Raw genomic sequence first — 27978 nt, forward strand, 5'->3', positions numbered from 1 at the left:
TTCAAATTCATATAATTCTTGTCTTGCGGGGGGTTGGACCTATTATGACCAACAGGTTTCATCAGACGCGGTCGCTCCCGAGGAATGACCCCTGGTCACTGTCAAGGCTGTACTGGTCTCATTAATGCCAGTATCTGCGCTATAAAACCTGATATAAGTGTCGCGGTGCGCAAGCGCATATGAGGAAATATTGCGGTTAACTAATGCCTCAAGCATGATTTTTTTCTCTAACATAAAAAAACATACTTAAACATTAATTAATGTTTACTTTTTTAAACTTTATTGTACTAAATACAAATGTATAGCACGGTTGGCGTACTTTATGCTAGAAGCATAACCTAACAGTCAATAAGAAACTAAAAAAATATATTTATACCAATATACCAAATACAAAATAAAATAATTATGATAATGTTCGCGTGTTAATTGTTTGGTTAAATTACTAATGCAGCAATACAATTCAGTCAATCCGAAACATCACATCATACATTATTAAGTCAATATCTTGTCGATGTTATAATAACCATGCCGTCTGGTTTCCAGGACTTTAGGATAAACTGACTCTTATATCTTTTCCATGGATATTGTAATAGGTGACTAAGGGATAAGCTTATAAACTTAGGATTCTTTTTGTGTGTGATTGACTAGCAAAGAGTCATTATTTGAATCTCAATTCCATCAGATATATTACAATTTTTTCGAGACTTACGGCTCTGTTTACCTCGCGATGGACATAGATGTGACTAAAGTATGTCATAATAAAATAATCTGAACTAGACATTCACCAAAATAGCCTACAAATTAGACCTCACCGCCACATGAACACGATGCCTCACAAGCTTTGTACATAAACAGTTTTAATTCTGCGCTGACATGTTGTAGGTGTGAGTTGTCATCGAAAGTGAAGTGGTTAGTGGACTGTTAAGTTCAAGGTAATTATAAATAATTAATATTAATTAATTTAATTAACTTCTGATTATAAATAAACTAGCTGTGCCCGCGTGGAATAGTTATTATGGGCATCATTGAAGCCCTCAAGGATGAATAATTTTCCCCGTTTCTTTTCACATTTTCCATTATTTCTTTGCACCTTATAGCTGCAGCGTGATGTTATATAGCCTAAAGCCTTCCTCGATAAGCTAATCATAGACAATTGATAGCTATCAATGTCAAACCATTTAAAATAATCAAGATTTGAGTATTGTAAAATTTCGTAAGGGATAAAGATATGCATCCATACATGTAGTCTCGTCTATATCCCTTGCTTGGAAGACAGAGCAAATACTCTTGAAGAACTGAAAGGCCACTTTCGGCTGTATTGCTGAGATTCAAATAGTGACAGGTTGCTAGCTCATCGCCTACAAGAGGAATCCTAGAACAATAAGGATAAAGATATGATGTAATAATTGGTATATTTATTATTATTTATATACATATATTATTATTGATATTGGTATATTAGGTTGGCTGGAAGAGGGTGTTTAGCGATTAGTCCGCCTTTGCTCAACATATTCGTAATATATTTTTCTACTATATATGTATTTTTTATGGATATAAAGATAATTTATGTATTGTATAATAATTTAACATTGCTATTAAAAAACGATTTTAATAAACTTAAAATCTTGTAGGTACCCAAAGGTATTCAAATTTCAAATTTGCATAATGTTTTCCTTATGCACCTTTATTTTATAAATTTGTAAACTAGTTTTTTAAGTAGGTTATTTAAATTAAAAATCCAATAATTTTGAGACTTTAATAAAGGCTATCGCGAAAATAATCGTAATAAGTAGGTACATTAAGTCAATTACAATAATGATGGCTATAAAGTGGATATAGGTACTTAATGTATGTTACAAACTTAGGAAGTATTCATGAGCGCATATTGAATAAGTATACTTCTACTTACTAAATGGACTTGTTGACTAAGAAACTACCTCAGAAAAATATCTATCGAACTAAATGATGCAGGTCACTCAAATCGTTGTATATCAATGACTTTTAATGAAATAGAGAAATATATCACTTAAAAAAGTGTTAAAAAAATGGTGAAATTAAAACCAAACTTTATTGCTTTTACAAAATAAGTGTGTTTTTTGTTAAAATTTTTCGGTGTACTTAGATACGCACACATTTTTGAATGAAAATCTGCCTCTTTACATTATGTTTTTCTTATGTTTTAATTATTGTTGCCTATGTACATATAATCCTGTCTAAAGTCTTGAAAAGACTGGAAGATCATGTTCAGCTGTATGGCTTAATGATATACTTAATTGAAATTCAAATAGTGACAAGCTCATCAACTACAAGAAGAATCACAAGTTTATAAGCCTTTCCCTTAGTCGCCTTTTACGACGCCCATGGTAGTTGCGTATATCTTAATAAACAAAGACTCCTTCGGCCTCGTAAAAAATATTAAAGTGAGCATTTCTTTTTATGCGTACACTATACAAAGATATCATAAATAAGTCGTACATAATTATTTACAAATGTATTACATATCAAATTGTAGCACAAGTAGGTACCTATCTACATAATATACAACTGGTTCTATCAAGTGTGCATTTATAAATATGTTTTCCGGAAAAACTTGATGTTAACCTTCTCAAAGTCAAACTCGTTCACTTCCCGCGGTTTTACGTGCAACTAATAAACATACATATGGTCACGTCTATATCCCTTGCGGGGTAAACAGAGCCAACAGTCTTAAAAAGACCGAATGGCCACGTTCAGCTATTTGGCTTAATGATAGAACTGAGATTCTAATAGTGACAGGTTGCTAGCCCATCGCCTAAAAGAGAATCCCAAGTTTGTAAACCTATCCCTTAGTCGCCTTTTACGACATGCATGGGAAAGAGATGGAGTGATCCTATTCTTTCATGTAATAAACGTTGGTTCATATTTGTAACAATTGCCCGAATTTAGCACCAGCTACACTTGTGATAACTAGCTTTAATCAGCTTCGCCCGCCCGAATTTAGAGCCACTTACGAGTACAAAAGATCATTTACGCCTTACCGCTATAATATTCATCTCTACTGGAAAAGATTTCTACATACATACATACATAAAATCACGCCGAAAAGATTTCTATTGAAATAAGTAGCACCTTTGTACTACAATTACTGTATTAAACGCTCATGTAAGTTTATAATTTTGTGTACGTAAATAAATGAATAAATTAATAAAAAAAATTAATACAGGTTCTTCGCAAATTCCACGGGAACTGTAGGTGTTTCAGGAATAAAAAGGAGGAACCCTACGTTTTTCTCCAGAATCTTAATCTATACTAATATTATAAAGCTGAAGAGTTTGTTTGTTTGAACGCGCTAATCTCAGGAACTACTGGTTTGAATTGAAAAATTATCTTTGTGTTGAATAGACCATTTGTCGGGGAAGGCTATATAACATCACGCTGCAACTGTAAGGAGCAAAGAAAAAACGGAAAATTGAAAAAAAAAACGGTGAAAATTATTTATTCTGAGGGCTTCAGTGATGCCCAAAATAACTATTCCACGCGGACGTAGTCGCGGGCACAACTAGTTATAAATAAGCTTGAAGAAGTTTAAGTTTTCACTCATATACGTACAAATTTCACATAAACAGTTTCATTAAAATTTAGTTAGATAACTTATTTTTGTAATTTCCAGTGATCACTATCACAAGTTGGCAATATGGTGATGATGTGGAACATCGCCTTGCCTGTTTGTTGCGTGGCAGCTGCTATGCTCTGGGCTACAGGGTCGACGGGTGAGCTTCATACAAACATATAATTACTATTTATCCTTTACGGAGTAGACAGAGCTAACTCACAAAGATTGAAAGGCCGTGTGGTTTCCGGCACCATTAGAAAAGAAAGAATAGGATCACTCCATCTCTTGTCCCATGTATGTCGTATAAGGCGACTAAGGGCTTATAAACTTGGGATCCTTCTTTTAGGCGACAGACTAGCAACCTGTCACTATTTGAATCTCAATTCTATCATTGAGCTTAACAGTTAAAAGTGGCCTATCAGTCTTTTTAAGATTGTTGGCTCTGTCCACCCCGCAAGGGATATGGACGTGATTATATGTATGTATGTAAGATTGAAAGGCCACATTCAGCTAAATTGAGATTTAAATGAGTTTCATATTGTTTTGTTATGGGTAGGTACTTTGATGATTGAATGATGATTTTGGACTGAGTGTTGCGTAAACTAATGCTTGTTGATATAAATTAACACCCAAAATAGAAACAATGCCGACTAAAAGGAAGGGGTAGGTACTTACAGGTAATTTTTTGTGAATTTGGCTTGCTGTTAATCTTCTGTCCCCGGGGCACTGTTCCTTGTCTTAGAGGTGAATGAATTGAATAATTATCACACAGCAGTAATCACTTTTGGGTATTTTTGAGTATTTTTAATTTTGTTATGCGCGCGAGATTGCGTGACTTCGATCTTTCTTCGACTACTTTTTGGCGCGACCGCCCGGGAGGGGGTTGCAATCTTGACGTGTAGATGTCACAGGACGATACTAGATGGCGTTGTAGGTAAGGAAAAGGATTTTAGTCGGTTACCTAACATTTCCCCCCACCGAAATCAACATTGATTTCAAAATGGATAAACACAGAATAAATAATGTTTTGAGTACAATACGAGAACTTACGAGATCAGTGTACCTGTTCGAGATAAAATAGGTATTATCTAGATATAGAATATTTTAAGTGGACTGTATAAATGTGGATATAAATATACTATATATAACTATAAATATTATTTAACTTTATTACTTAACTATATATATATGTATGTATATTGAATGAATTTGAAAATGAGAATGTATCTATTCATCCTGCTCTTTTGGGAGAGGACTCAATTTAGTGACAGGGCGCTGCAGTCGCGAATTTTGCGTTCGAACGGTAACAACGCGAACCCTTCCATCAAGTCCGGGATGAATTTTTTCGACACGTCCTAGGCTCCATTGTTGGCATGGAATGTTGTCGTTATGGATCAAAACTAAGTCATCTACGGATAAGTTAGGTGTGTCAACTAGCCATTTTTGTCTTTGCTGCAATGTATGTAGGTATTCACCTTTCCACCGACGCCAAAAATGCAGCGTGGCCTGCTGAATACATTGCCATCGCGTTAAGCGATTAAGAGACGTATTCGAGGAGTCGTAAGTAGGAGTCGACACTAATTGACGACCAACTAAAAAATGTCCTGGGGTCAAGACGTCGAATTCGTTGGGATCGTTTGACAAACTGCACAGAGGCCGCGAGTTTAAAATCGCTTCTATATTAGAAAATAAAGTGCACAGTTCTTCGAACGACAAAGCACGTGTACCAAGTACGCGTTTTAAATGATATTTAGCCGATTTAATTCCGGCTTCAAACATTCCGCCAAAATGACTTCCTGCCGGAGGATTATATTTCCACGTTACCTTCCTGACCGTAAACTTATCAGTTAGTTGATGTTGATTTTTATTGTAGAAGTCAAATAATTCATTGAAATGCTTGCCGGCAGCCACAAAATTTTTACCGTTATCGGAATAGACCGTATGCGGAAGGCCACGTCGACCCGTAAATCGGTCGAATGCAGCCAAGAAGCATTCAGTAGTTAACGCAGAGACTACTTCGAGATGTACTGCTCGCGTTGAGTAACAAACAAAAAGACATAAATACGCCTTTGATATTTTTGCGTTACGTCGAGTTGACTCTTTAATGTAAAATGGACCTCCCATATCGACACCGACTGTGTGAAATGGGTATACATCTTGTAAACGGCATTTAGGTAAAGAACCCATCTTAGGTTGATTAATAGAGGGCCTATTTTTAAAGCATCTAATACATCTTGACAGACGAGACCGTATTATACACCTGGCAGCTACAATCCAATATCTTTGAGCTAGTATATTTTGAAGTGACCTAGGCCCAGTATGTAAATAGACAGTGTGATAATAGTCTATCAAAATATTAGTAAAGTGCGAATTTTTAGGCAAAATCAATGGGTGACGTTGAGTAAATGGCAAGTCTGCTTGTGAAAGTCTACCCCCCACCATGAGGAGACCACGGCTATCTATGAACGGGTCGAGTTTACGTAGACTTTGAGAGCATTGATTGCCTTTCTTTAAAGATTCAATGTCATGTTGAAAATGATTAAGTTGAACTATTTGAATAACTTTATCATGAGATTGATTTAATTCAGCGGTAAGCAAGGCACCTTTTGATCTATTAAGGGAAGAAACTCTAGAATTATTTATGAATCTCAGACACCAAGCAAATACACGCAATAATCGATTAAAATTTGAAAATTTAAGAATTATTGAGTAAAAATCCGTTTTTACGTTGGAACCTTCACTCAGCAATGTATAATTATGTTTGACAGGTTTGAGTTCTAATGGTTCACCTCTAAACTCATCAATTGTCCGCACCGGCCATGTTTGTCGTGGTTCATACAACCAGTGTGGGCCACGGAGCCACTGATCCGCGATCTCAAGTAATTGCGCCGGGGTGGCACCGCGAGAGCACACATCGGCGGGATTATCAGTACCATTGACGTGATACCACTGCAGCTCATATGGATTTTCATTAATTTTAGTAACCCTGTTAGCAATAAAGGTTTTTAACTTGAATGCAGGCGTATTTATCCACGTCAGTGCCACCGAACTGTCGGTGAACGCTAACACCTCATCGATCTGCACGTCTTTAGACAACATAGCCACCACATAGCATAGAACCTTTGACAATAAATGAGCAGCTATCAATTCAAGACGAGGGATTGATACTGTTTTTAAGGGCGAGACCTTAGATTTAGATAACAGTAAACTCACGTTCACATTCCCATGTGCATCCTGACTGCGAATATACACGGTGGCTGCGAATCCAGCCACTGAAGCATCACAAAAACCTACTACTTGAGCTACCGTATGGTGTTTGATAAAAAGATGCCGATTATGTCTCAATTTCGATAACAACGGTATTTGAGATGAAAAGGTTAACCATTCATCAAGTAAAGTCTTAGGGAGAGAATCATCCCATCCTAGTTTCGCGCACCATAGTTTTTGCATAAAATGCTTAGCAAGGAATGTGCATGGCGCAGCGAATCCCAAGGGATCAAATAGCTTAGCTATTTCAGAAAGCACCGAACGTTTCGTGACATTCGTTGTCATCGGTGTAGTACGGAAAGAAAATGCGTCTTCTTCCGGTAACCAATGTAAACCAAGGATTTTAATCGACAAGGTTTTACCATCATCAAATTGAACCGGGGGCTCGAGTTGATCGTTAGGCAGTTTATTGAGTACCTGAACGCTATTACTCGACCATTTACGCAATTCAAATCCGCCCAATTTGAGTAATTCAACAAGCTCTTGCTGAAGTTTCAATGCTTCTTCTACATTATCTACTGACCAAAGGAAATCGTCGACATAAAACCCTTCGCGCAGAGCGCGGGCAGCGTCGGGAAAGCGACTGCCTTCGTCCGCAGCTAACTGTTGCAACGTACGGATCGCCAAAAACGGGCTACTCACTACCCCGTACGTCACTGTGCACAGTTCGTACACCTTTATAGGTTCGCTGGGCGAATCACGCCACAGTATATGCTGAAATTTACGTTGAGATTTATCAATTAATATACAACGGTACATCTTTGAAATGTCACCGCACAATGAAATTTCACGTAATCGAAAACGAATTAATAATTCCACAAGGTCAGCTTGCAGTTTTGGACCTGTGTATAAAACAGAATTTAAAGATTTATCGTTTGTAGTTGGACAGGAGGCGTCAAAAACTACACGAAGTTTTGTACTACTACTGTCAGGCTTGTGAACACAGTGGTGAGGGATTACGTACCCTGACTCCACTTGTGAGACGTCACCGACACAAACCATGTGACCGAGTGAAACGTACTCATCCATGAACTTTTTATACTCTCCTCGCAAAAGAGGCAAACGCGATAATTTTCGTTCTAAATTTTGATATCTTTTCAATGCAATTTGTTTCGAATCACCTAAATCAGCGTTTGGTTTAAACGGGTAACTCACCACGTATCGACCGGTACTATCCCGTTTATGTTCCTTAACAAACATATGTTCGGATATGACGTCTTCCGGGTTTTTAGGTAAGTCACAAGCTAAAGTTTCAGTCTCCCAAAAAGATTGAATTAAGTCATGAACCTCTGCTGAACTAGTAAACATGCAAGTCGACACATTTTGAGTATTATTATTTAATGTCATTTGACCGGTAATCACGTAACCAAACACACTACTTAACGCCAAAGGTAATCCCTGTCGTGACGGATGATATTTACCACCGTCATAAATTAATGGAAATACGTCACTGCCGAGCAGCATATCGATGCGGCTCGGGTAATAAAAGGTAGGGTCAGCTAACACCAAATGTTTATATTCGAATTTTAATCCTTCCGACAAATCGACCGATGGCATATCACCAGAAATTTTTGGAATTACTACCGTTTTAATATTGAAAATGGGGTTGTTGGATATGGTTGGTTTGATTTGACATAAAACCACACCTTGATCACGAACAGATGTTCCTCCTAAACCCAACAACTGAGTGTTGCACTTTTGACGCGAAAGTCCTAAACGTTGTGCACAATCATTTGTCATAAAACTGGTTTGAGAACCACTGTCGATCACTACACGTACGGGCTGATATTTGCCTAAAACATCAGATACATGAACAACCGCAGTACCTAAAATTACTGTGGACCCAGTAGAACACGTCAATGAAACTTGAGTCCCATGATTATTGTTAACATTATCATAACAAGAACGATCACTATCCGTACTCACTAAATTCATTTTAGAATCAACATGTAACGTGTGATGATGTTTACTTTTGCATACCGTACACGTTATCTTTGACGGACACTCGCTAAGCGCGTGACCTTGACGGAGACAGTTCTCGCACAAGCGGAGTTCCTTTATTTTGTTTACTCGTTGCACCGGTGTCAACGCAATGTATTCGTAACATTTATAAATTGAATGAAAAGGTTTATTGCAATACAAACAGCCTTTGTTTGTAGGCTCAGCCTTAACAGTGGCCGCATTACTAGCCAAACACGTTTTTGTATTGATATTTTTCGTGTTAGGTTTACCACTAGATATATTTGAAAACGAAGACATAGACAACTTACTAACACCGGGCTTAAAGGTACTTGTACTTGTTGACATTTCTAACATACGGGTTTGATTGTTGACAAAATCGATTAATGTTCTAATAATAGGTATTTCCTTAGAATCAATTTTTTGTTCGAATTCACGTCTAGAAACCGGGTCTAAATTACGAAGTCCGATATAACATAGAATAAATCCCGCTAAATCATTTATTTTCAACAATTCAAGGGCCTGAACACACTCCTGAAATGTTTCTAAAAATGAATTTAATCCGTTTACAGACTCATTAGGCAACGGCTTAAACGCAAACAACTTATCCAAATAACGCGTGGCTATAGCACGTTTGTTTTCGTACCTGTCACATAGACTTGTCCACACGATGGTATAATTATCATTCGATACAGGCAAACTTTTAACGATTTGAAGCGCAGGTCCGCTGACTACTGACAATAGATAATAGAATTTTTCGATATCGCCTATCGCAGTATTTGTATGGATCAAACTCGAAAATGTATCACGAAATGTAACCCAATTCTCTAATTTTCCATCAAAATGCACTAACTCGATTTTAGGTAAACGAGGCTGGGCGCCGCGTTCCGATCCGTTTTTTATTTCACTATGTTTCGACGATTTTGAGCACGATTCATCAAACTTTTGAAGTATTCGTTTTATCTCGAAATAAAGATCATCGAAAGCATGTACTTCTTGATCAGAAATAATATAATTCGGGTCACGTTTCAATTGCAACGCGGTAATTTCATCGACAATTTTTTCAAATATCTCACGCGTGGACTCGAGGTCAGTGACCCGCACGGACAATTTGCTAAGTTCGAAACTATTGTTCTCTACACTTTGAGCTACATCATAATATTGTTGAACACGCCTAAAATATCGTTCTTTTCGACTAATAAGTGTATTAATTTTTATTTCAAGTTCCGACAACGGAGCCATTTTGAATTACGAACGAAAATGGTAGGTAGGTATAACGCGTGCCGCAACACAAAAATACACTAAATTGAGTCGTAAAGATATTAAATATGATAGAAATAGATAAGTATAGATGTATTACTACGTATATAACTATAATATTGCAACAAATAGAACTATTGAATGAATATTTGTGCAAAATATGAGTTGAATAAAACGTAAGTAGGTACCTACAAGGCGTAGGCTAACAAGTGAAATAAAGTGTATTTATCTATTTTGATACCCTGTTGAAACGCCAATTACATACGGCTCGAAGAACCAAATTATGTTGCGTAAACTAATGCTTGTTGATATAAATTAACACCCAAAATAGAAACAATGCCGACTAAAAGGAAGGGGTAGGTACTTACAGGTAATTTTTTGTGAATTTGGCTTGCTGTTAATCTTCTGTCCCCGGGGCACTGTTCCTTGTCTTAGAGGTGAATGAATTGAATAATTATCACACAGCAGTAATCACTTTTGGGTATTTTTGAGTATTTTTAATTTTGTTATGCGCGCGAGATTGCGTGACTTCGATCTTTCTTCGACTACTTTTTGGCGCGACCGCCCGGGAGGGGGTTGCAATCTTGACGTGTAGATGTCACAGGACGATACTAGATGGCGTTGTAGGTAAGGAAAAGGATTTTAGTCGGTTACCTAACACTGAGCAAAATATTTTTCGCTTACAATCTGTTTAGGAATCGCAATTAATACTCAAATTAAAAATCCAAAAGTACTCGTATAGTCGTATTTTAGGTGTAAATTCTGCAGAATACAAAAACTGCTCTATCTTCGAGGTCGAGAATTTAAATTTATAGAGTGGGAAGGCCTAGACGAACGTATCTTGATCAAATTAAGGACGGACTGGTAAAGGGTCAGGTCAAGAGTACCCGAAAAAGCGAAGGAAGTATGCAGAGATCGTGGCAAGTGGAAAGATGTAGTCTCTGCCTACCCCTCCGGGAAAGAGGCGTGATTTTTTGTATGTATCTATGTAGTTTGGCGACATCTCTACGCCACATGTGACAAACAACCAATCACGAAATGCTATCAGACAAAAACAGCGAAAAGTCTAAATCGCGCAAGCAAAGATTTCACGGATTGGAGCATACCTATATACAACCTCCGACACAACAACTTCGGAGCTGCGGTTCCCCAGGGATCACACCTAGCCTAGCGGAAGATCTTCCCTTGAGGTCGAGCCGAATCATCGCTCCTCCTCCATTATTTCACATGACAAGCCCAATTTTCACCAAATTTTTGTTATAATATTCTAGGTCTGTTCATCTCCAACCTGAACGATGCCTGCTACAGCTGTCTATGCTATGTGTCCACTAAATGTGAGGTCGGCCATGGCTGCACAGGGGGGTACTGTGGACCTTTCAACATCTCCAGGGTCTACTGGGTAGACGCTGGGAAAGTGGTGTTCCCGGAAGACGATCCTAATAGGAACCATGGTAAGTGTAGTGTATTAGAACTTTATTCTTGTTGTTTTTATGAAATCCGCATGGCTGCTCTGAAGAGTATTGTGGATTTTTCAACATATCCAGGGTATTTCGATGCCGGTAACGTGGTGTTCCCGAAAGACGATCTTAATAGAAATCATGGTCAAACACATACATACAAATATACACATATCCATGTCCATATAAGGGTATATGGGCGTGACTTTATGTAAATTATTATGGCATTATTTGTATTTTAGCGAGGACCAGCTCCAGAAATTTGTGTAGGTTAGTTATTATTAGTCAATTTTCATTTTATTTAGCTTTTGTTTTTTTTGAAGTCTGTTGTACAATTTTTTTTGTTCCTTCGATTCGATTGGTTTTATAAGAAAGGAAATCCGGGATAAAATGTAACCTATAGCCTTCCTCGATAAATAGACTATCTAACAGTGAAAGAATTATTCAAATCGGTTCAGTAGTTTCTGAGATTAGCGCGTTTAAACAAACAAACAAACAAACAAAACAAACTCTTCAGCTTTATAATATTAGTATAGATGACATAGGTAAGCGGAATGAGATGAATGAATTCCTTTAGTCGTCCTTTACGACATCAACATAGGAAAAAAGATAATGTGAGCCTATAGTAAAGTGCCGATGTATTATAAAGTACTTACTTGATTGAATGATTTAAGTTTAATCGTGACATTTTAATTCCAGCTTGGGAGGACTGCGCAAGGAGTTACCACTGTGCTAAGAGTATCATCGAGGGATATTTACAAAGATTTGGGAAGGTAATTTCATACAAATGTATGTGTCAGTAGCAATTCGTACAGCTCTGGTAGAATGACACGCGCGAAAAGCTATCGCTGTCTCGCTTTTTATTACGACGTTGAACGGGACAGCGATTGTTTATCGCGCGATAAAAACGCGCTGCGTCGCGCTTTTCGTGCTATGGGGGCAGGGTTAGTGTGGATAAATATGCGACATATATTATAATTTTTTAATCTAATTCGTTGTTAATTTGTTTGTTTGTTTGTAAACACTTTATTGTACATATATAACAAATTTTTTGTAACAATAAAAAATGCACAATGGCGGACTTATTCCAATGAGGTATTTCTTCGTTGTTTTAACTATTTACGCCGTAATAACAGAGGGGTTAGTGCGGGTTTTACTAGATCAATCACGAATCAGTGACATCACGTTACCGCTAGATGGCGCTAATCAAACCACATACAAATTCGCGTTTACTTGCTCGACGTGACGAACTAACCCGTTCAGTTAATCTTCCGATTCATACTAAGTTAACAGAGTGCTTTGCCTTTCAGGCAGTGCCGTGTGGTTCCCGGCACTAATACAAAAAAAGAATAGGACCCTTTCATCTCTTTCCCATGGATGTCGTAAAAGGCGACTAAAGGATAGGCTTACAAACTTGGGATTCTTTATTAGGCGACGGGCTAGCAACTTATGTATGTATGTATGTTTGCCTTTCAGGATTGCAACGGCGACGGTGTGACAGATTGTTTTGACTACATGATGGTGAATGGCAATGGGGGTTACGGCTGCACCTCCCCCCTCAACCGGTCCGTCAACGGGAGAAGATGGCTGCAGCGCTATAGTGAATGTAGACTTTAGCTGGACAGCTACCTTTAACATAGTTTTGACGGCCTCTGTGGCTCAGCGGTAGTGCGCTTGTCTGTGACAACGGAGGTCCCGGGTTCGAATCCCGGCCAGGGCATGACGAGAAAAGATTTTTTTCTGATTGGCCTGGGTCTTGGATGTTTATCTATATAAGTATTTAATATAAAATATAGTATTGTTGAGTTAGTATCTCATAACACTAGTCTCGAACTTACTTCGTGGCTAACTCAATCTGTGTAATTTGTCCTTATTTAAAAAAAAAAAGGTTTGGGATGCGGTTTGGCGGGTTTTATTTTGGGTTGATTTTGCGTTCAACGAGTTGATTTGTAATAGTTATTCCGGTTAGATCTCCCAAACGGATACACACTTCATTATTATTATTCTCTGATCGGCTCTGATATATTTTTTATTCCGTTCTGTGTCCCGTGCAGTGAGGGCGCGGGATTATTCCATATGATATTGTAAATTGTGTGTAGCAAATCAAATAAATGAATTATCTATCCATCTATCTAAAATTAATTGAAATAAAACGGTTCCACTAGGGTATTAGATTTAAGGAATCAGACCGGAACAACTCTATTTTAAGACATAGACCAGAGAATTTAGAATCTGGACAACTATTCATAGAAATCTGTGTGGATGATTTAACAAATCAATCTCAATTCTATCATTAAGCCAAACAGCTGAACGTGGCCTATCAGTCTTTTCAAGACTGTTGGCTCTGTCTACCCCGTAAGGGATAAAGACGTGATCATATGTATGTATGTATGTATGTATGATTTAACAAAAATAAATAATTTTAATTAATTACTTACTAAAGATTTTAAATATACCTACATACCTACATATAATCTACATATATCCGTTGCGGGATAGACAGAGCCAACAATCTTGAAAAGACTGATAGACCACGTTCAGCTGTTTGACTTAATGATAGAATTCAGATTCAAATAGTGACAGTTAGCCCATCGCCTAAAAGAAGAATTCCAAATTTGTAAGCCTATCCCTTAGTCGCTTTTTACGACACCCATAGGAAAGAGATGGTCCTATTATTTTTTCTATTAGTGCCGGGAACCACACGGCACAATTTTTTATCATTGTATCCAAATAAAGTCAGGGCGAGCAACTAGTATTATGTACATTCAAGTTATGACTTCCGCACCAGCCGTCAAGTGGTCGCGCCGGATGAATATTCAGCGTCGTTGCAAACTTAACGAGCACACAGGAAGAGTGCAAAATGTAGAAGACACAGAAGAAGAAATCCCTCACAGTGATAAGTCCGCCCTTGTACATCGTTATTTTTAATGTATTTTTATGTATTACTTATAATTTGTTATGTACAATAAAGAATTTACAAACAAACAAACAAGAATGTAAATTGATGATCTTTCTTTTCCAGCTTTATTATATTTTTTGTCTTTCAATCAACTAGGGACGTAAATATTTTTTTTGTAACGTATGTTTGTAACGCGATAAATTTCGAAACGATGGTCTAATTTTGGTGAAATCAAAAATGTATGTAAGAAGGATATGGCAATTGCATTGTTAAGGTTCGTGGCGTAACGAAATCGGTCAAGTCGTTTTTAACATATTTATCACTAGCTGTGCCCGCGACTTCGTCCGCGTAGAATAGTTATTTAATGCATCATTGAAGCCCCAAGGATGAATAATTGTCCCCGTTTTTTTTCATATTTTCTATTATTTCTTTGCTCCTAGTTGCAGCGTGATGTTATATAGCCTAAAGCCTTCCTCTATGAATGGTCTATTTAACGCATTTTTCAATTCGAACCAGTAGTTCCTGAGATTAGCGCGTTCAAACAAACAAACTCTTCAGCTTTATAATATGATAATAGATTTTGTAAAAACGAGGTCTAAGAACGAATCTAAAACTTTACGAGGTCTAAGTACTCCCTCATACTTCATAAGATAACATACTTCCCATACACAGTATATGCTTTTCGCAAAACATCATAATCCTACTAATATTATAAATGCGAAAGTTTGTGAGTATGTCAGTTTGGATGTTTGTTACTTTTTCACGCAAAAACTACTGAACCGATTACAATGAAATTTGGTATGTAGGTATCTGAAGACCCAGAATAACATATAGGCTACTTTTCCTCCCGGAGGTCCCGCGGGATTGATTCCACGCGGACGAAGTCGCGGGAGGCCTCTAGTGTGACAGAATTTAGACCAGAGACAGATTAGAGTTAATAAACTAAGTAGTATTGTAAGTTTTGTTAAAATATTTATCTTCATAGTGCACACTTCTGTATTCTCCATAATTGTACAAGTTACTAGGTCGGGTGTCCTCTGAATTTCGCCATGAATTTATCAATGGGGACGCACGTGATATGTCGCATATGGCTAAAACTACTATGTATCAACTATACTAGAGGCCGCCCGCGACTTCGTCCGCATGGAAACCCTATCTATCCCGCGGGAACTCTGGGATAAAAAGTAGCCTATGTGTTATTCTGGGTCTTCAGCTACCTACATACCAAATTTCATGGTAATCGGTTCAGTAGTTTTTGCGTGAAAGAGTAACAAACATCCATACATCCATACAAACTTTCGCCTTTATAATAGTAGTAGGATAGTAGGATAGTGCTATTTCCGTATGGATTCGATTCCGCATGGATTATTGTATGGTTCCTGGCACCAATAGAAAAAAGAACAGGACCACTCCATCTCTTTCCCCATGGATGTCGTAAAAGGCGACTAAGGGATAGGTTTACAAACTTGGATTCTTTTTAGACGATGGGCTAGCAACCTGTCACTATTTGAATCGCAATTCTATAATTAAGCCAAATAGCTAAACGTGGCCTATCAGTCTTTTCAAGATTGTTATGCCCCTGTATGGGCCCGCAAGGGATATAGACGTGATTATATGTATGTATGTAAAGTCCTAAGAATTGCAGTTTGATGTTTGTGCTTTTTCTTTCTTAAGCCTATCCCTTAGTCGCCTTTTACGACATCCACATGGAAAGAGATGGAGTGATCCTATTATTTTTTCTATTGGTGCCGGGAACCACACGGCACATAGGACTTTTAATAGTGAAACTTATAAAATGTAAAAGTAAAGCATTACTTATATTACATACATATGTATTTTTTTATGGGCAATAAAGATAATTTATATTGTATTACATTGCATGTTGTTTTATACCCTAATCAGTCTACTCTAACTAACTGACTAACCACATAATCAGACTAACTCTGCGGCTGTTAGTTCACTCTGAACACATTTCTCGGAGCCGAAGTGATTGTTTCACTAGAAGATTAGCGGTTCACCCCAATCTAGCTTTCGTGTATGGGTTTGCTTGTTTTCTGTTGTTTGATTTTTTTTGGATTCTAAAATATTGTGATGCTTTTAATTATAGACTTTTCATCATTCTAGCATTAGTTCTCTCGTCGTTGTCTTTAGCCTTAATAGGTGTGTTATATTTCTTAAAAATTACCTTTTATGAATAGCCACTTGGATTAATTGCATTTAGTGTTACCTCCATGAGGTCCCCTGTTCTGCAAATAACTGGGCTTGGCGGGCAATTTACATAAAAATATGTAATCTGGTTATGGTTGGTCAATTAAAAAAATAAAATTAAATATGAAAATTAGAAAAAGAAAAAAAATCCCAACAGCCAAAAAGTAAAGAATATACATAGAGTGCACAATTCTGTGGCATTATTAATAAGACACTTAAACATAATATACTTAAGAATAAAAAAATAATTGTAAGTTGAAAATTTATTGCTAAGTATAGATAGTTTTTGTAAATTTGTTTGTCGACTTCATAATGTATACATGTTTCAAATATTTGTACTGTAGTTACAACTACTATCAATAATGATAACGATCACATCAAGGTAAATGCCTTTGCTGGAATCATACATTAATACTTTATAAGTAAAGGTTTATGAAATATTAATGAAAGAACCAAACTTATTTATACATATTTTGAATGAAGGCAAGACGTTTAGTTATGATACAAGTTAAACAAAACAAAAAAATAATTCAAAATGAAAACAAAATTCCGAAATCCATAATAATAATGTTTTTTATGACTGAATTTATTTGTGGAATTAATATCGGTTTTAATCAATTTTTTTGTCCCAAATTTAGGATGCTAGCTATTTTAGCCAACCGTTTAATGCTTTTAATGACGTTTTCTTTTTTAATAATACTTGCGATAAATTTGCCAGATTTCGTTTCCTGGTATATGTTCTTCATTTTGCAATACGTTGCCTATTTCATTGTCGAAATATTATCAAAGTCATCACTTTACGATTTCTTCGTAAAAATATTCAATATCAATAATGACATACAAAGCACCTTTTTCAACATTTGTATTCTGATTTACACTTTTTTAAACATAGGATTTAAAATGTATATCTGTTCTCATTATTGCATTGCTAAGAATGAAAAACCCTGTTACCTCACTCTTATCTTCCATATTCCTAAATTCTTGTTATGTATACCTATAGTCACAGTAGATTTGGTGTCAATATTCGGGATTTCTATATTTTACTATATCTATTGTTATGTCAAGACAATAAAACAATCAGGAAATACTATTTTGGACATCAAGCAAATTCAAGATCAGTATGTCGACATTATAAACTGTTTTGACTTTGTTCTGCCGTTGTACAGCAAATTGGTAAGTTTACTATTCATGACATTCACATAAGTGTGTTTTTCGATACTAAGAACCCTGATACTGATGATACTGAAACGAATAATATAACAAACAGACGCACATACCATAACCACATTCTCTACATCCATTTTCAACCCTCAGATCACATCACCCCAGCAAAAACCCTGTATAATTACATATTAATGCGGAATAAAGTAATGTCACCTTTTGAGCCAGATAAAGATTTTTACTTTTTTTTTTTTTTTAATACAATACAATACCTCTTTAATACAATACCTCGATATCCAATTTTCGATGGCCCGTAAATATCGAAAAAAAAAGAGACTACATCCTTCCACTTCCCACGATCTCTGCATACTTCCTTCGCTTCATCCACATTCATAACTCTCTTCATGCAAGCTTCGGGTACTAGTACTTTCCTTATAAGTTGAATATTTTGCAAATAAAGATTCAAAATGGTAGAAATTTATAACAACAGGATAAATGAACGATGATATTATATTATTTCAGCTGTTGGTAGCATTGCTCGTTGATGGACCCAGGTTCATGCTGAAATTGTATCACAGTCTATTTTTCATGAAAATTAAGGTAAAGTGTGGGTAGTATGATATTTTGTATTTATTTATTAAAACTTTTTTGTACAAAATACAAAGGTATAGCACAATTTCGGCATTTATGCTAGAAGCAAGCACTTATGCTACCAGTCAACCATGGTACTGCTAGGAAAAACAGTTATCACCATAATTATACATTCAGTCAGAAAAGTATCGGGAATGGATTATTTATTTATGGTTCCAAATTCAAATTTTTGTTTTTTTTGTTGTTGTTAGATTGGCACAACTGTTTTCCATTTTGGCGCGGAGTTTGAGTTGCATCTGTTGTTTACATTAAATACAGTGCTATTTTTAGTTATATCATATCTAGTGTGTATTGCTAATTTCATAATGGATAAAAACATCGAACAAAGAGTTTGTCTTAAATTTTGCATTGCCAATGGAATATCGTGTTCGGAGTCACTGAAAATGTTACAGAAGGCTTACGGTGAATCGACTTTATCAAAAACTCGTGCTTATGAGTGGTACAAAGCGTTCAAAAGCAGTCGAGATGTGATGGAAGATTTGCCTCGCTCTGGTAGGCCATCAACGTCTGCAACTGAAGTTAACATCGCAAAAGTGAAGGAAATAGTGACTGAAAATCCTCATTCAACTTTGAGAGAGATAGCCACCGAACTTTCTGTATCTCACGAGTCGATCCGTACCTGTCGGTCAGTCGTCCCAAAAGACCTGAATTTTTTTCAAAAACTCAATCGCATGAGAGTCGCTGAGGACATGCTAGAACGAGTCAATTCCGACCCAACATTCATGAAACGCATTGTTACTGGTGACGAGACGTGGGTTTACGAGTTTGACATGCAAACTAGTCAACAAGCTTCGGAGTGGCGCCTTCCAACTGAACCGAAACCGAAAAAACCACGCCAAAGTCGTTCAAAAGTCAAAGTCATGTTGACTGTTTTCTTTGACTATCGCGGTGTTGTGCACTCGGAATTCTTGCCGGAAGGTCAAACGGTAAATAAGGAATATTATTTGAGTGTTATGCGGCGTTTAAGAGAGCAAATCCGACGAAAAAGGCCAGATTTGAGGAAAGAAAATTCTTGGATTTTGCACCATGATAATGCACCTTCGCACAAGGCCATCATTGTGAACGAATTTTTAACCAAACACTCAACAAATACCATCGAGCAACCACCATATTCACCAGATATGGCTCCAGCCGACTTTTTTCTTTTTCCTAAACTCAAATTACCACTTCGTGGCACCCGTTTCCAATCGGTAGAAGACATAAAAGAGAATTCGCGGCGAGAACTGACCTCAATTCCGGAAACAGCATTTAAAAAAGTTTTGATGATTGGATTATTCGTTGGCGTAAGTGTATCGTTTCTAAAGGAGCATATTTTGAAGGTGATAAAATAAATTTGGATGAATAACAAACAGTTTGTGTATTATTGATCTTTTCCTGCTACTTTCTTGACAGAGTAGTATAACCTATAAACTTGGCATTCCTCTAATAGGCGATGGGTTAGCTGTTACTATTTGAATCTCAATTCCATCATTAAGACATACAGCTGAACGTAGCTTTTCAGTATTTTCGAGACTGTTGGCTCTGCCTACTCCACAAGGGATAAAGACGTGATTACATGTATGTAATGAGCTAGCAACCTGTCACTTTGGCTAATTCTCAATTCCATTACTAAGCTATTGAAATAAACGTGTCATTGAATTAGGAGTTAAGGCACTAACTGTTCCGTTAAGGATATATGATTTATCATCATCGTTCCTCATTTCGAGACTGTTGGCTCTGCCTACTCCGCAAGGGATAAAGACGTGATTACATGTATGTATGTAATGAGCTAGCAACCTGTCACTGGCTAAATCTCAATTCCATTACTAAGCTATCTATATGATTTATCATCATCGTTCCTCATTTCCAGAGCGATTATTTTTACATCATCAGTCAATACGTGTACTTCGTATGCTCCATCATACATTTCGTGACGCCCGCCGTCTTTGCGGAGATGATCAACTCTGAAATGAGAAGGATCAAGAAGATGCTGCATTACAGACTACTGATAAGGGATGATAAGTGTAAGTACGATGGAATATAGGGTGTCTTTTAATTCAACTGCATAAATTTAACTGTTAAGTGTACTCATCTAAAGGATATTTAAAAACGTTAAAAGAAAAATATCGGTTCATATTTCAGAAAGTACGAAAAAAAATTAAAGTATCAAAATCCACGATCCTAAATACGTCACCCCGGCCGGCGGAAAAGCGACGCGTAAGATTCAGAGGTCAACGACACAATTCATTCAGCTGAGCGATCTCGACAACTCTGTACTTTACTTGATCTTGAAACTAGAAAAATAATTTATTTTTCAGACCTTTATTTACATGTTTAGTTTTAATTTCTTTTTGTAGTATTAGTATTTAATAAAGCGTGTGACGTAGTTTTTAAGGGTTTTTTAAATGTGAAAATGATGTCGTTTAATTTAAATAAAAATAGGCTCAAACGGCTCAGAAGCATGGGTATAGTCTATGTTTAAAAGGATGCAGTTGTTTTAAAAGTCACCCTGTATAGGGTGACTTTTAACCCTGTATCGTTAAACATAACACCGTTATACACGTTGGTAATGGAGATGATGGTAAAGTCCTTTTGTGACATTTATTTTTACGTGAAAAAGTATAAGATTTTACATGCGCGCGAGTTGACCGACAGCGCGTCTGTTCGCAAAGGCTTTACTTGTTATATTTCACACTACATATTGACCACGACTTCGGACGCGTAGGAGAACCTATTTTTTACACTAGCATTTACCATTATATTACACTAGCTGTCGTCGTTAAAGGCGACTAAGGGATAGGCTTATAAACTTAGGATTCTTCTTTTAGGCGATGGGCTAGCAACATGTCACTATTTTAGCCAAACAGCTGAACGTGGCCTATTGGTCTTTTCGGGACTGTTGGCAATGGATAAAGACGTAACGATATGTATGTATGTATGTATGTATGTAGGTTTGTATGTATGTATGTATTTATGTATGTTTGTATGTATGTTTGTATGTTAACGTTTACTTTTTCAGATAAAGACGTGGACTCCAAAATAATAGCGTTGCTTCGCTTCATGGCAGCGCGCTCGTTCCGCCGCAAGATCTGGGGTGTCATCCCAATAGACATGCGAATGCCCGCGACACTCTTCGGAATCTGCACCACATACATCATCGTCATTATACAGATGACGCACCTTTATGATGAATAAAGATGGTTGAAGAGTTCGTGTATGTTTGTTTATGCTATAAACGTACATATGATCATGTTAATATCCCTTGCTGGGTAGACAGAGCCAATAGTCTTGTAAAGGCTGATAGGCCTCGTTCAGCTATTTGGCTTTAAGATAGAATTGAGATTCAAATAGTGACAGGTTGCTAGCCCATCGCCTAAAAGAAGAATCCCAAGTTTATAAGCCTATCCCTTAGTCGCTTTTTACGACATACATGGGAAAGAGATGAAGTGGTCCTATTTTTTTTTCTATTGGTGCCGGGAACCACACGGCACTTTGTTTATGCTTGAGGGAAAATATTGTAAGGCTACTTAGGTAATGCAGATCTATGAGTCAATGACATGGATTTTTTTAACTAGCATTTGTCGCAGCTTCGCTCGTGTCTAAATGCCTTTTGATAGATATTGTTGATCCATAAGAATATACAGGTAGTACATTCTTATGGAAATTGTTCAGTAGTTTATAGTGAGAGTTACATATAGATAAACCTAATTACATAAACTTAGGTACCTAATATTTATTCCAAAAAACATACATAAAATCACGTCTATATTTCCCTTGCGAGTAAGACAGAGCCAACGGTTGACAGACATAAAGGCCACGTTCACCTTGCCACGCCATGTTCTACTGAACCGATTACGGTGAAATTTGTTATAGAGGTAGCTGAAGACCCAGAATAACATATAGGCTATTTTTTATTCCGGAGTTCCCGCGGGATTGATTCCACGCGGACGAAGTCGCGGGCGGCCTCTATATACATATATAAATACTACTCTGTCAAGAAAGTAGCAGGAAAAGATCAATAATACACAAACTGTTTGTTATTCATCCAAATTTATTTTATCACCTTCAAAATATGCTCCTTTAGAAACGATACACTTACGCCAACGAATAATCCAATCATCAAAACATTTTTTAAACGCTGTTTCCGGAATTGAGGTCAGTTCTCATCGCGAATTCTCTTTTATGTCTTCTACCGATTGAAAACGGGTGCCACGAAGTGGTAATTTGAGTTTAGGAAAAAGAAAAAAGTCGGCTGGAGCCATATCTGGTGAATATGGTGGTTACTCGATGGTATTTGTTGAGTGTTTGGTTAAAAATTCGTTCACAATGATGGCCTTGTGCGAAGGTGCATTATCATGGTGCAAAATCCAATAATTTTCTTTCCACAAATCTGGCCTTTTTCGTCGGATTTGCTCTCTTAAACGCCGCATAACACTCAAATAATATTCCTTATTTACCGTTTGACCTTCCGGCAAGAATTCCGAGTGCACAACACCGCGATAGTCAAAGAAAACAGTCAACATGACTTTGACTTTTGAACGACTTTGGCGTGGTTTTTTCGGTTTCGGTTCAGTTGGAAGGCGCCACTCCGAAGCTTGTTGACTAGTTTGCATGTCAAACTCGTAAACCCACGTCTCGTCACCAGTAACAATGCGTTTCATGAATGTTGGGTCGGAATTGACTCGTTCTAGCATGTCCTCAGCGACTCTCATGCGATTGAGTTTTTGAAAAAAATTCAGGTCTTTTGGGACTAGCCGAGCGGCAACATGTTTCATACCCAAATTATTAGTTAAAATGGTACGGATCGACTCGTGAGATACAGAAAGTTCGGTTGCTATCTCTCTCAAAGTTGAATGAGGATTTTCAGTCACTATTTCCTTCACTTTTGCGATGTTAACTTCAGTTGCAGACGTTGATGGCCTACCAGAGCGAGGCAAATCTTCCATCACATCTCGACCGCTTTTGAACGCTTTGTACCACTCATAAGCACGAGTTTTTGATAAAGTCGATTCACCGTAAGCCTTCTGTAACATTTTCAGTGACTCCGAACACGATATTCCATTGGCAATGCAAAATTTAAGACAAACTCTTTGTTCGATGTTTTTATCCATTATGAAATTAGCAATACACACTAGATATGATATAACTAAAAATAGCACTGTATTTAATGTAAACAACAGATGCAACTCAAACTCCGCGCCAAAATGGAAAACAGTTGTGCCAATCTAACAACAACAAAAAAAACAAAAATTTGAATTTGGAACCATAAATAAATAATCCATTCCCGATACTTTTCTGACTGAATGTATTTCCTTTCACTATATAATTAATAAATCGTTCAGTAAAATAAGATATCGATATATATATATATATGAAGAAAATTTCATGAATAAGCATTAAAACAAGTAGAGTCTGAATATTATAATTGAATGCAAAGAGTCTCCGCTATTCGCGTTCAATGGAAATTATTTTGCAACCAAAAGCAGTTTATATCGCTTTTTTATACCGGCTTTAGGAGATTCTGTCTACTTAAAGTTGTAACTTTATCTTAGTTATGGGCTTTGTAACAGTTAAAAATAATGGGCAAGGACTTAATAAGTAAATACTTTTTTAATATTCCGAAATTTATTTATTTATTCAAAACTTTATTGCACAAAATAAATTGTAAAAAGGACTTTGTAACAGTTTAAAATACTGGGCGAGGACTTAATTAATACTTTTTTATTATATCTCAATACTTCTTTATTTATTCAAAATTTCATTGCGCAAAAAAAATGTAAAGAGCGGGGCGCATCTAGTGTCTGTTTATATATAAACTCTTTATTGCACAATAAAAATAAATATAGCAAATTACAAAACAGTCATTGGTTTTATAAAAATATGCAATGGCGGACTTATCACAATTGGGATTTCTTACAGTCAACCAAAAAGATTTTCTATTATACGAGTGTTTTTAGGCGATGGGTTAGCAATCTATTTGAATCGCAATTCTATCACTAAGCCAAACAGCTGAGCGTGGCCTTTAGTCTTTTTAAGACTGTTGACTCTGTCTACCCCGCAAGGGATATAGACGTGATGGTATGTATGTTGTATTATTATTTTTTACATAAAATCACGCCTCTTTCCCGGAGGAATAGGCAAAGACTACATCTTTCCACTTGCCACGATCTCTGCATACTTCCTTCGCTTAATCCACATTCATAACTCTCTTCATGCAAGCTCGGCGGTTTCGGGTACTCTTAACCTGTCCCTTTACCAGGACGTACTTAATTTGTTCAAGATACGTTCGTCTAGGCCTTCCTATTATTTTTTCTTCCTGTCGTAAATTCCCATTTGCCTATTAGATCCATGGATACCGCGACACGTGTCCCTGCGACCAAAGCGTAATCGATTGCGGTATATCCATCGGTACCTCGATGTTGTTTGTGAATCGATTAAATCTCGATTACAGGAAGCCGAACGTGACTTTTTACGAATATGTGGTCACCGCCGTTTTTATAAACTTATCTGTAAATTAAATACGCTTTATTTTATCATTTATATGGGCTAGCAACCTGTTACTATTTGGATCTCAATTATGGTATACAGCAGTCTTTGCGAGACTGACTTGGTCGCAAGTACTCATTAAGATAATGTAGTCAGGTCAAGATATATAAAGGTCGTTATAAGATTAACGTGATTAACGTGCCGTGTCGTTCCCGGCACCAACAGAAAAAGAATAGGACTACTCCATCTCGCTCCCATGGATGTCGTAAAAGGCGACTGAGGGGTAGGCTTATAAACTTGGGATTTTTTTTAGGCGATGGGCTAGCACCTGTCACTATTTGAATCTCAATTCTATCTTAAAGCCAAATAGCTAAACATAGCCTATCAGTCTTTTCGAGACTGTTGGCTCTGTCTACCCCGCAAGGGATATAGACGTGATTATATATGTATAAGATTAACCAAGACTTAGATTTGACAATGAAATAGCTGATGATGATGAATATGGATGATTAATATAACCATTAAGACACACGGAGAGTGTGGAGGGAAAGGTCGGAGCGGGAAGACCTAGACCTAAACCGGACCAAGTGGAGAGAGAAAAGTCGGAAGGCGGAACCCGGGCCCCGAGACACTTCTGTGGAGGGTGCAGCCGGGATCACGTGGAGATGAGAGAGAGATATAATCTTAAAGACCTTTGGCGGCCTCTGTGCCGCAGCGGTAGTATGCTTGTCTGTGACGCCGGAGGTCCCGGGTTCGAATCCCGGTCAGGGCATGATGAGAAAAGAACTTTCTCTGATTGAACTGGGTCTTGGATTTGTATATGTATATAAGTATTAATTATAAAATATAGTATCGTTGAGTTAGTATCTCGTAACACAAGTCTCGAACTTACTTCGAGGCTAACTCAATCTGTGTAATTTGTCCCGTATATATTTAAAGACACACAGACGAAAAGAATGAAATTAAACGTCCAAAAGTTAATACTTCAAATGGGATTAAGAGTATTACTTTGATTTATTAAGGGTGGCCATATGTTACCTGTGAAAGTCTTAGTGCCCTTAAAGTTATTTATGAGGTTAGTTAGCCAATATTATAAGTAATGTTGATTTATTGTAGGTACCTACAGGAAAACCAGGACCAACCAAGGACCACTCCATCTCTTTCCCATGGATGTCGTAAAAGGCGAGTAAGGGATAGGCTTACAAACTTGGGATTCTTTTTTAGGCGATGGGCTAGCAACCTGTCACAAGTTGAATCTCAATTCTATAGTTAAGGCAAATAGCTGAACGTGGCCATTCAGTCTTTTCAAGACTGCTATCCCTACAGGCTCTGTCTACCCCGCAAGGGATATAGACGTGACCATATGTATGTATGTATGGACATTTACAATACACACCTACTCGGAGTCGCACAGATATCATCCAGGTAGGCTAACAAGATTACCGGCAGATCCGCTCGGATCCGTATTTCTGGTTATATCCTCAGGCAATCCGTCTTGTAACCTGTAGGGGCATTAATTGAATTATTTCATCCAAAAATAATCTGTGTAATTGAAACATTTGCTCTAAAATATGTATATAAGAATATCTTTAATAGAGGTGTTTAAGTGTTAATTTAAATTTCCGCCTTCCTGGCAACACTAATACTTTTGTTTTATCTGTGACAACTTATGTACTTCCGCTCTATGTAATTCCAGTTTTGTTGTATCCCGTCATAGTTAAAGTTAATCCTAATAAATCCATCGGTAATAGACGTAGTAGTAATAGTTTATAGACGTGACCATATGTATGTATGTATGTATGTTAATTATAATTGAGTGCATTATTTACAACAAGAGGTTTAAAATATTTGTAAAAGCTGATTATGAGGAGTCGGTGGTTGAACGGTTGAGGTATCCGACTAAAAAGTGTGATGCACAGGTTCAAACCTGCGGTTACTATTTTGACCTGCGAAAGTTGAAGAAGTCAGACCTGAGTAGTTAGTGAAATAGAATATGATCAACAATAATTCGTTATGAAAATTGTTTTAATTTTATTTTCCATATCATTCGCATGGTTGTCGTAAAAAACGACTAAGGGATAAGCTTATAAACAAGGGATTACTCTTATTGGCGAGTGGCCTCTCAGTCTTTTAGACTAGACTGTAAGCTCTATCTGCCCCGCAAGGGTTGTGGACGTGATTATATGTGTATAATTTTGTTATTCTTCTCATGGCTATTAATTAATTAAAAATGTATGATTTAAATTTCACTCAATAATTAATCACAACAATGTATTCTCTCGCCAGCATTTCTATGCTAAGTTCGGATAGATGTGTTGTTGAAGAAAACGCTGCAATGCAGTTTTTTACCGTTTCTTCTTTCGTGCCGTGCCGTGCCGTGTGGTTCTCGGCACCAATACACAAAGAATAGGACCACTCCATCTCTTTCCCAAGTATGTCGTATAAGACGACTAAGGAATAGGCTTACAAAATTGGGATTCTTTTTTTTGGCGATGGGTTAGCAACCTGTCACTATTTGAATCTCAATTCTATCATTAAGCCAAATAGCTGAACGTGGAAATTCAGTCTTTTCAAGACTGTTGGCTCCTACTTATAAGTACCTACTTATAGTGAAAATAAAAAAAAAAACAAGGTACCAATTTAATCTATCATAGAAAATTTAACTTTAGTAACGTTAAATATTGTATGAAACTTTACTAGAAACTCTCAGTGACGCTAGGAAACTCCTCAGCGGGTTTAAACTACACAGTCCGTATTTTGATTTACACTTAGATTTCCCGGGGAGTGTCAGTTATCCTGAAATTTACACTGGTCTAGGCTGGATTTACTAGAGTTTTGACGGCATGTTTATGTACAAGACTGCCCAAGGGTTTATTTGTTTAAAGACCATAGACTGTGTAACAAAACCGTGTGGTTCCCGGCACTGATAAAAAAAAAATTGGACCACTCCATCACTTTCCCATTGATGTAGTAAAAGGCGACTAAGGGATAGACTTATGTATAAATTTGGGATTCTTGTTTTAGGCAATGGGCTAGCAACCTGTCACCTATTTGATCTC

The 27978-nt window shown here is 37.0% G+C and overlaps 1 protein-coding gene across 1 annotated transcript; it reads left to right on the top strand.

Moving 5' to 3' along the window:
• Positions 1–872: 872 nt before the first annotated feature.
• LOC106139245 (lysozyme) lies at positions 873–14507 on the top strand. The gene is made up of 5 exons (XM_060948879.1): positions 873–932; positions 3650–3749; positions 11350–11529; positions 12235–12308; positions 13012–14507. The coding sequence occupies exons 2-5, from the start codon at positions 3674–3676 to the stop codon at positions 13150–13152; spliced, it is 471 nt and encodes a 156-aa protein (XP_060804862.1). The 5' UTR covers positions 873–932; positions 3650–3673; the 3' UTR covers positions 13153–14507.
• Positions 14508–27978: the final 13471 nt, after the last annotated feature.

Source organism: Amyelois transitella, chromosome 17 (genome assembly GCF_032362555.1).
Source record: "Amyelois transitella isolate CPQ chromosome 17, ilAmyTran1.1, whole genome shotgun sequence".
NCBI classification, from domain to species: Eukaryota; Metazoa; Arthropoda; class Insecta; order Lepidoptera; family Pyralidae; genus Amyelois; species Amyelois transitella.

Bases quoted from the DNA above. Each gene is read 5' to 3' on its own strand.
- LOC106139245 (XM_060948879.1), top strand. From the start codon at position 3,674: ATGGTGATGATGTGGAACATCGCCTTGCCTGTTTGTTGCGTGGCAGCT. The intron at 3,750-11,349 runs GTGAGCTTCATA...ATAATATTCTAG, and splicing joins CTGGGCTACAGGGTCGACGG to GTCTGTTCATCTCCAACCTG. The intron at 12,309-13,011 runs GTAATTTCATAC...TTTGCCTTTCAG, and splicing joins ATTTACAAAGATTTGGGAAG to GATTGCAACGGCGACGGTGT.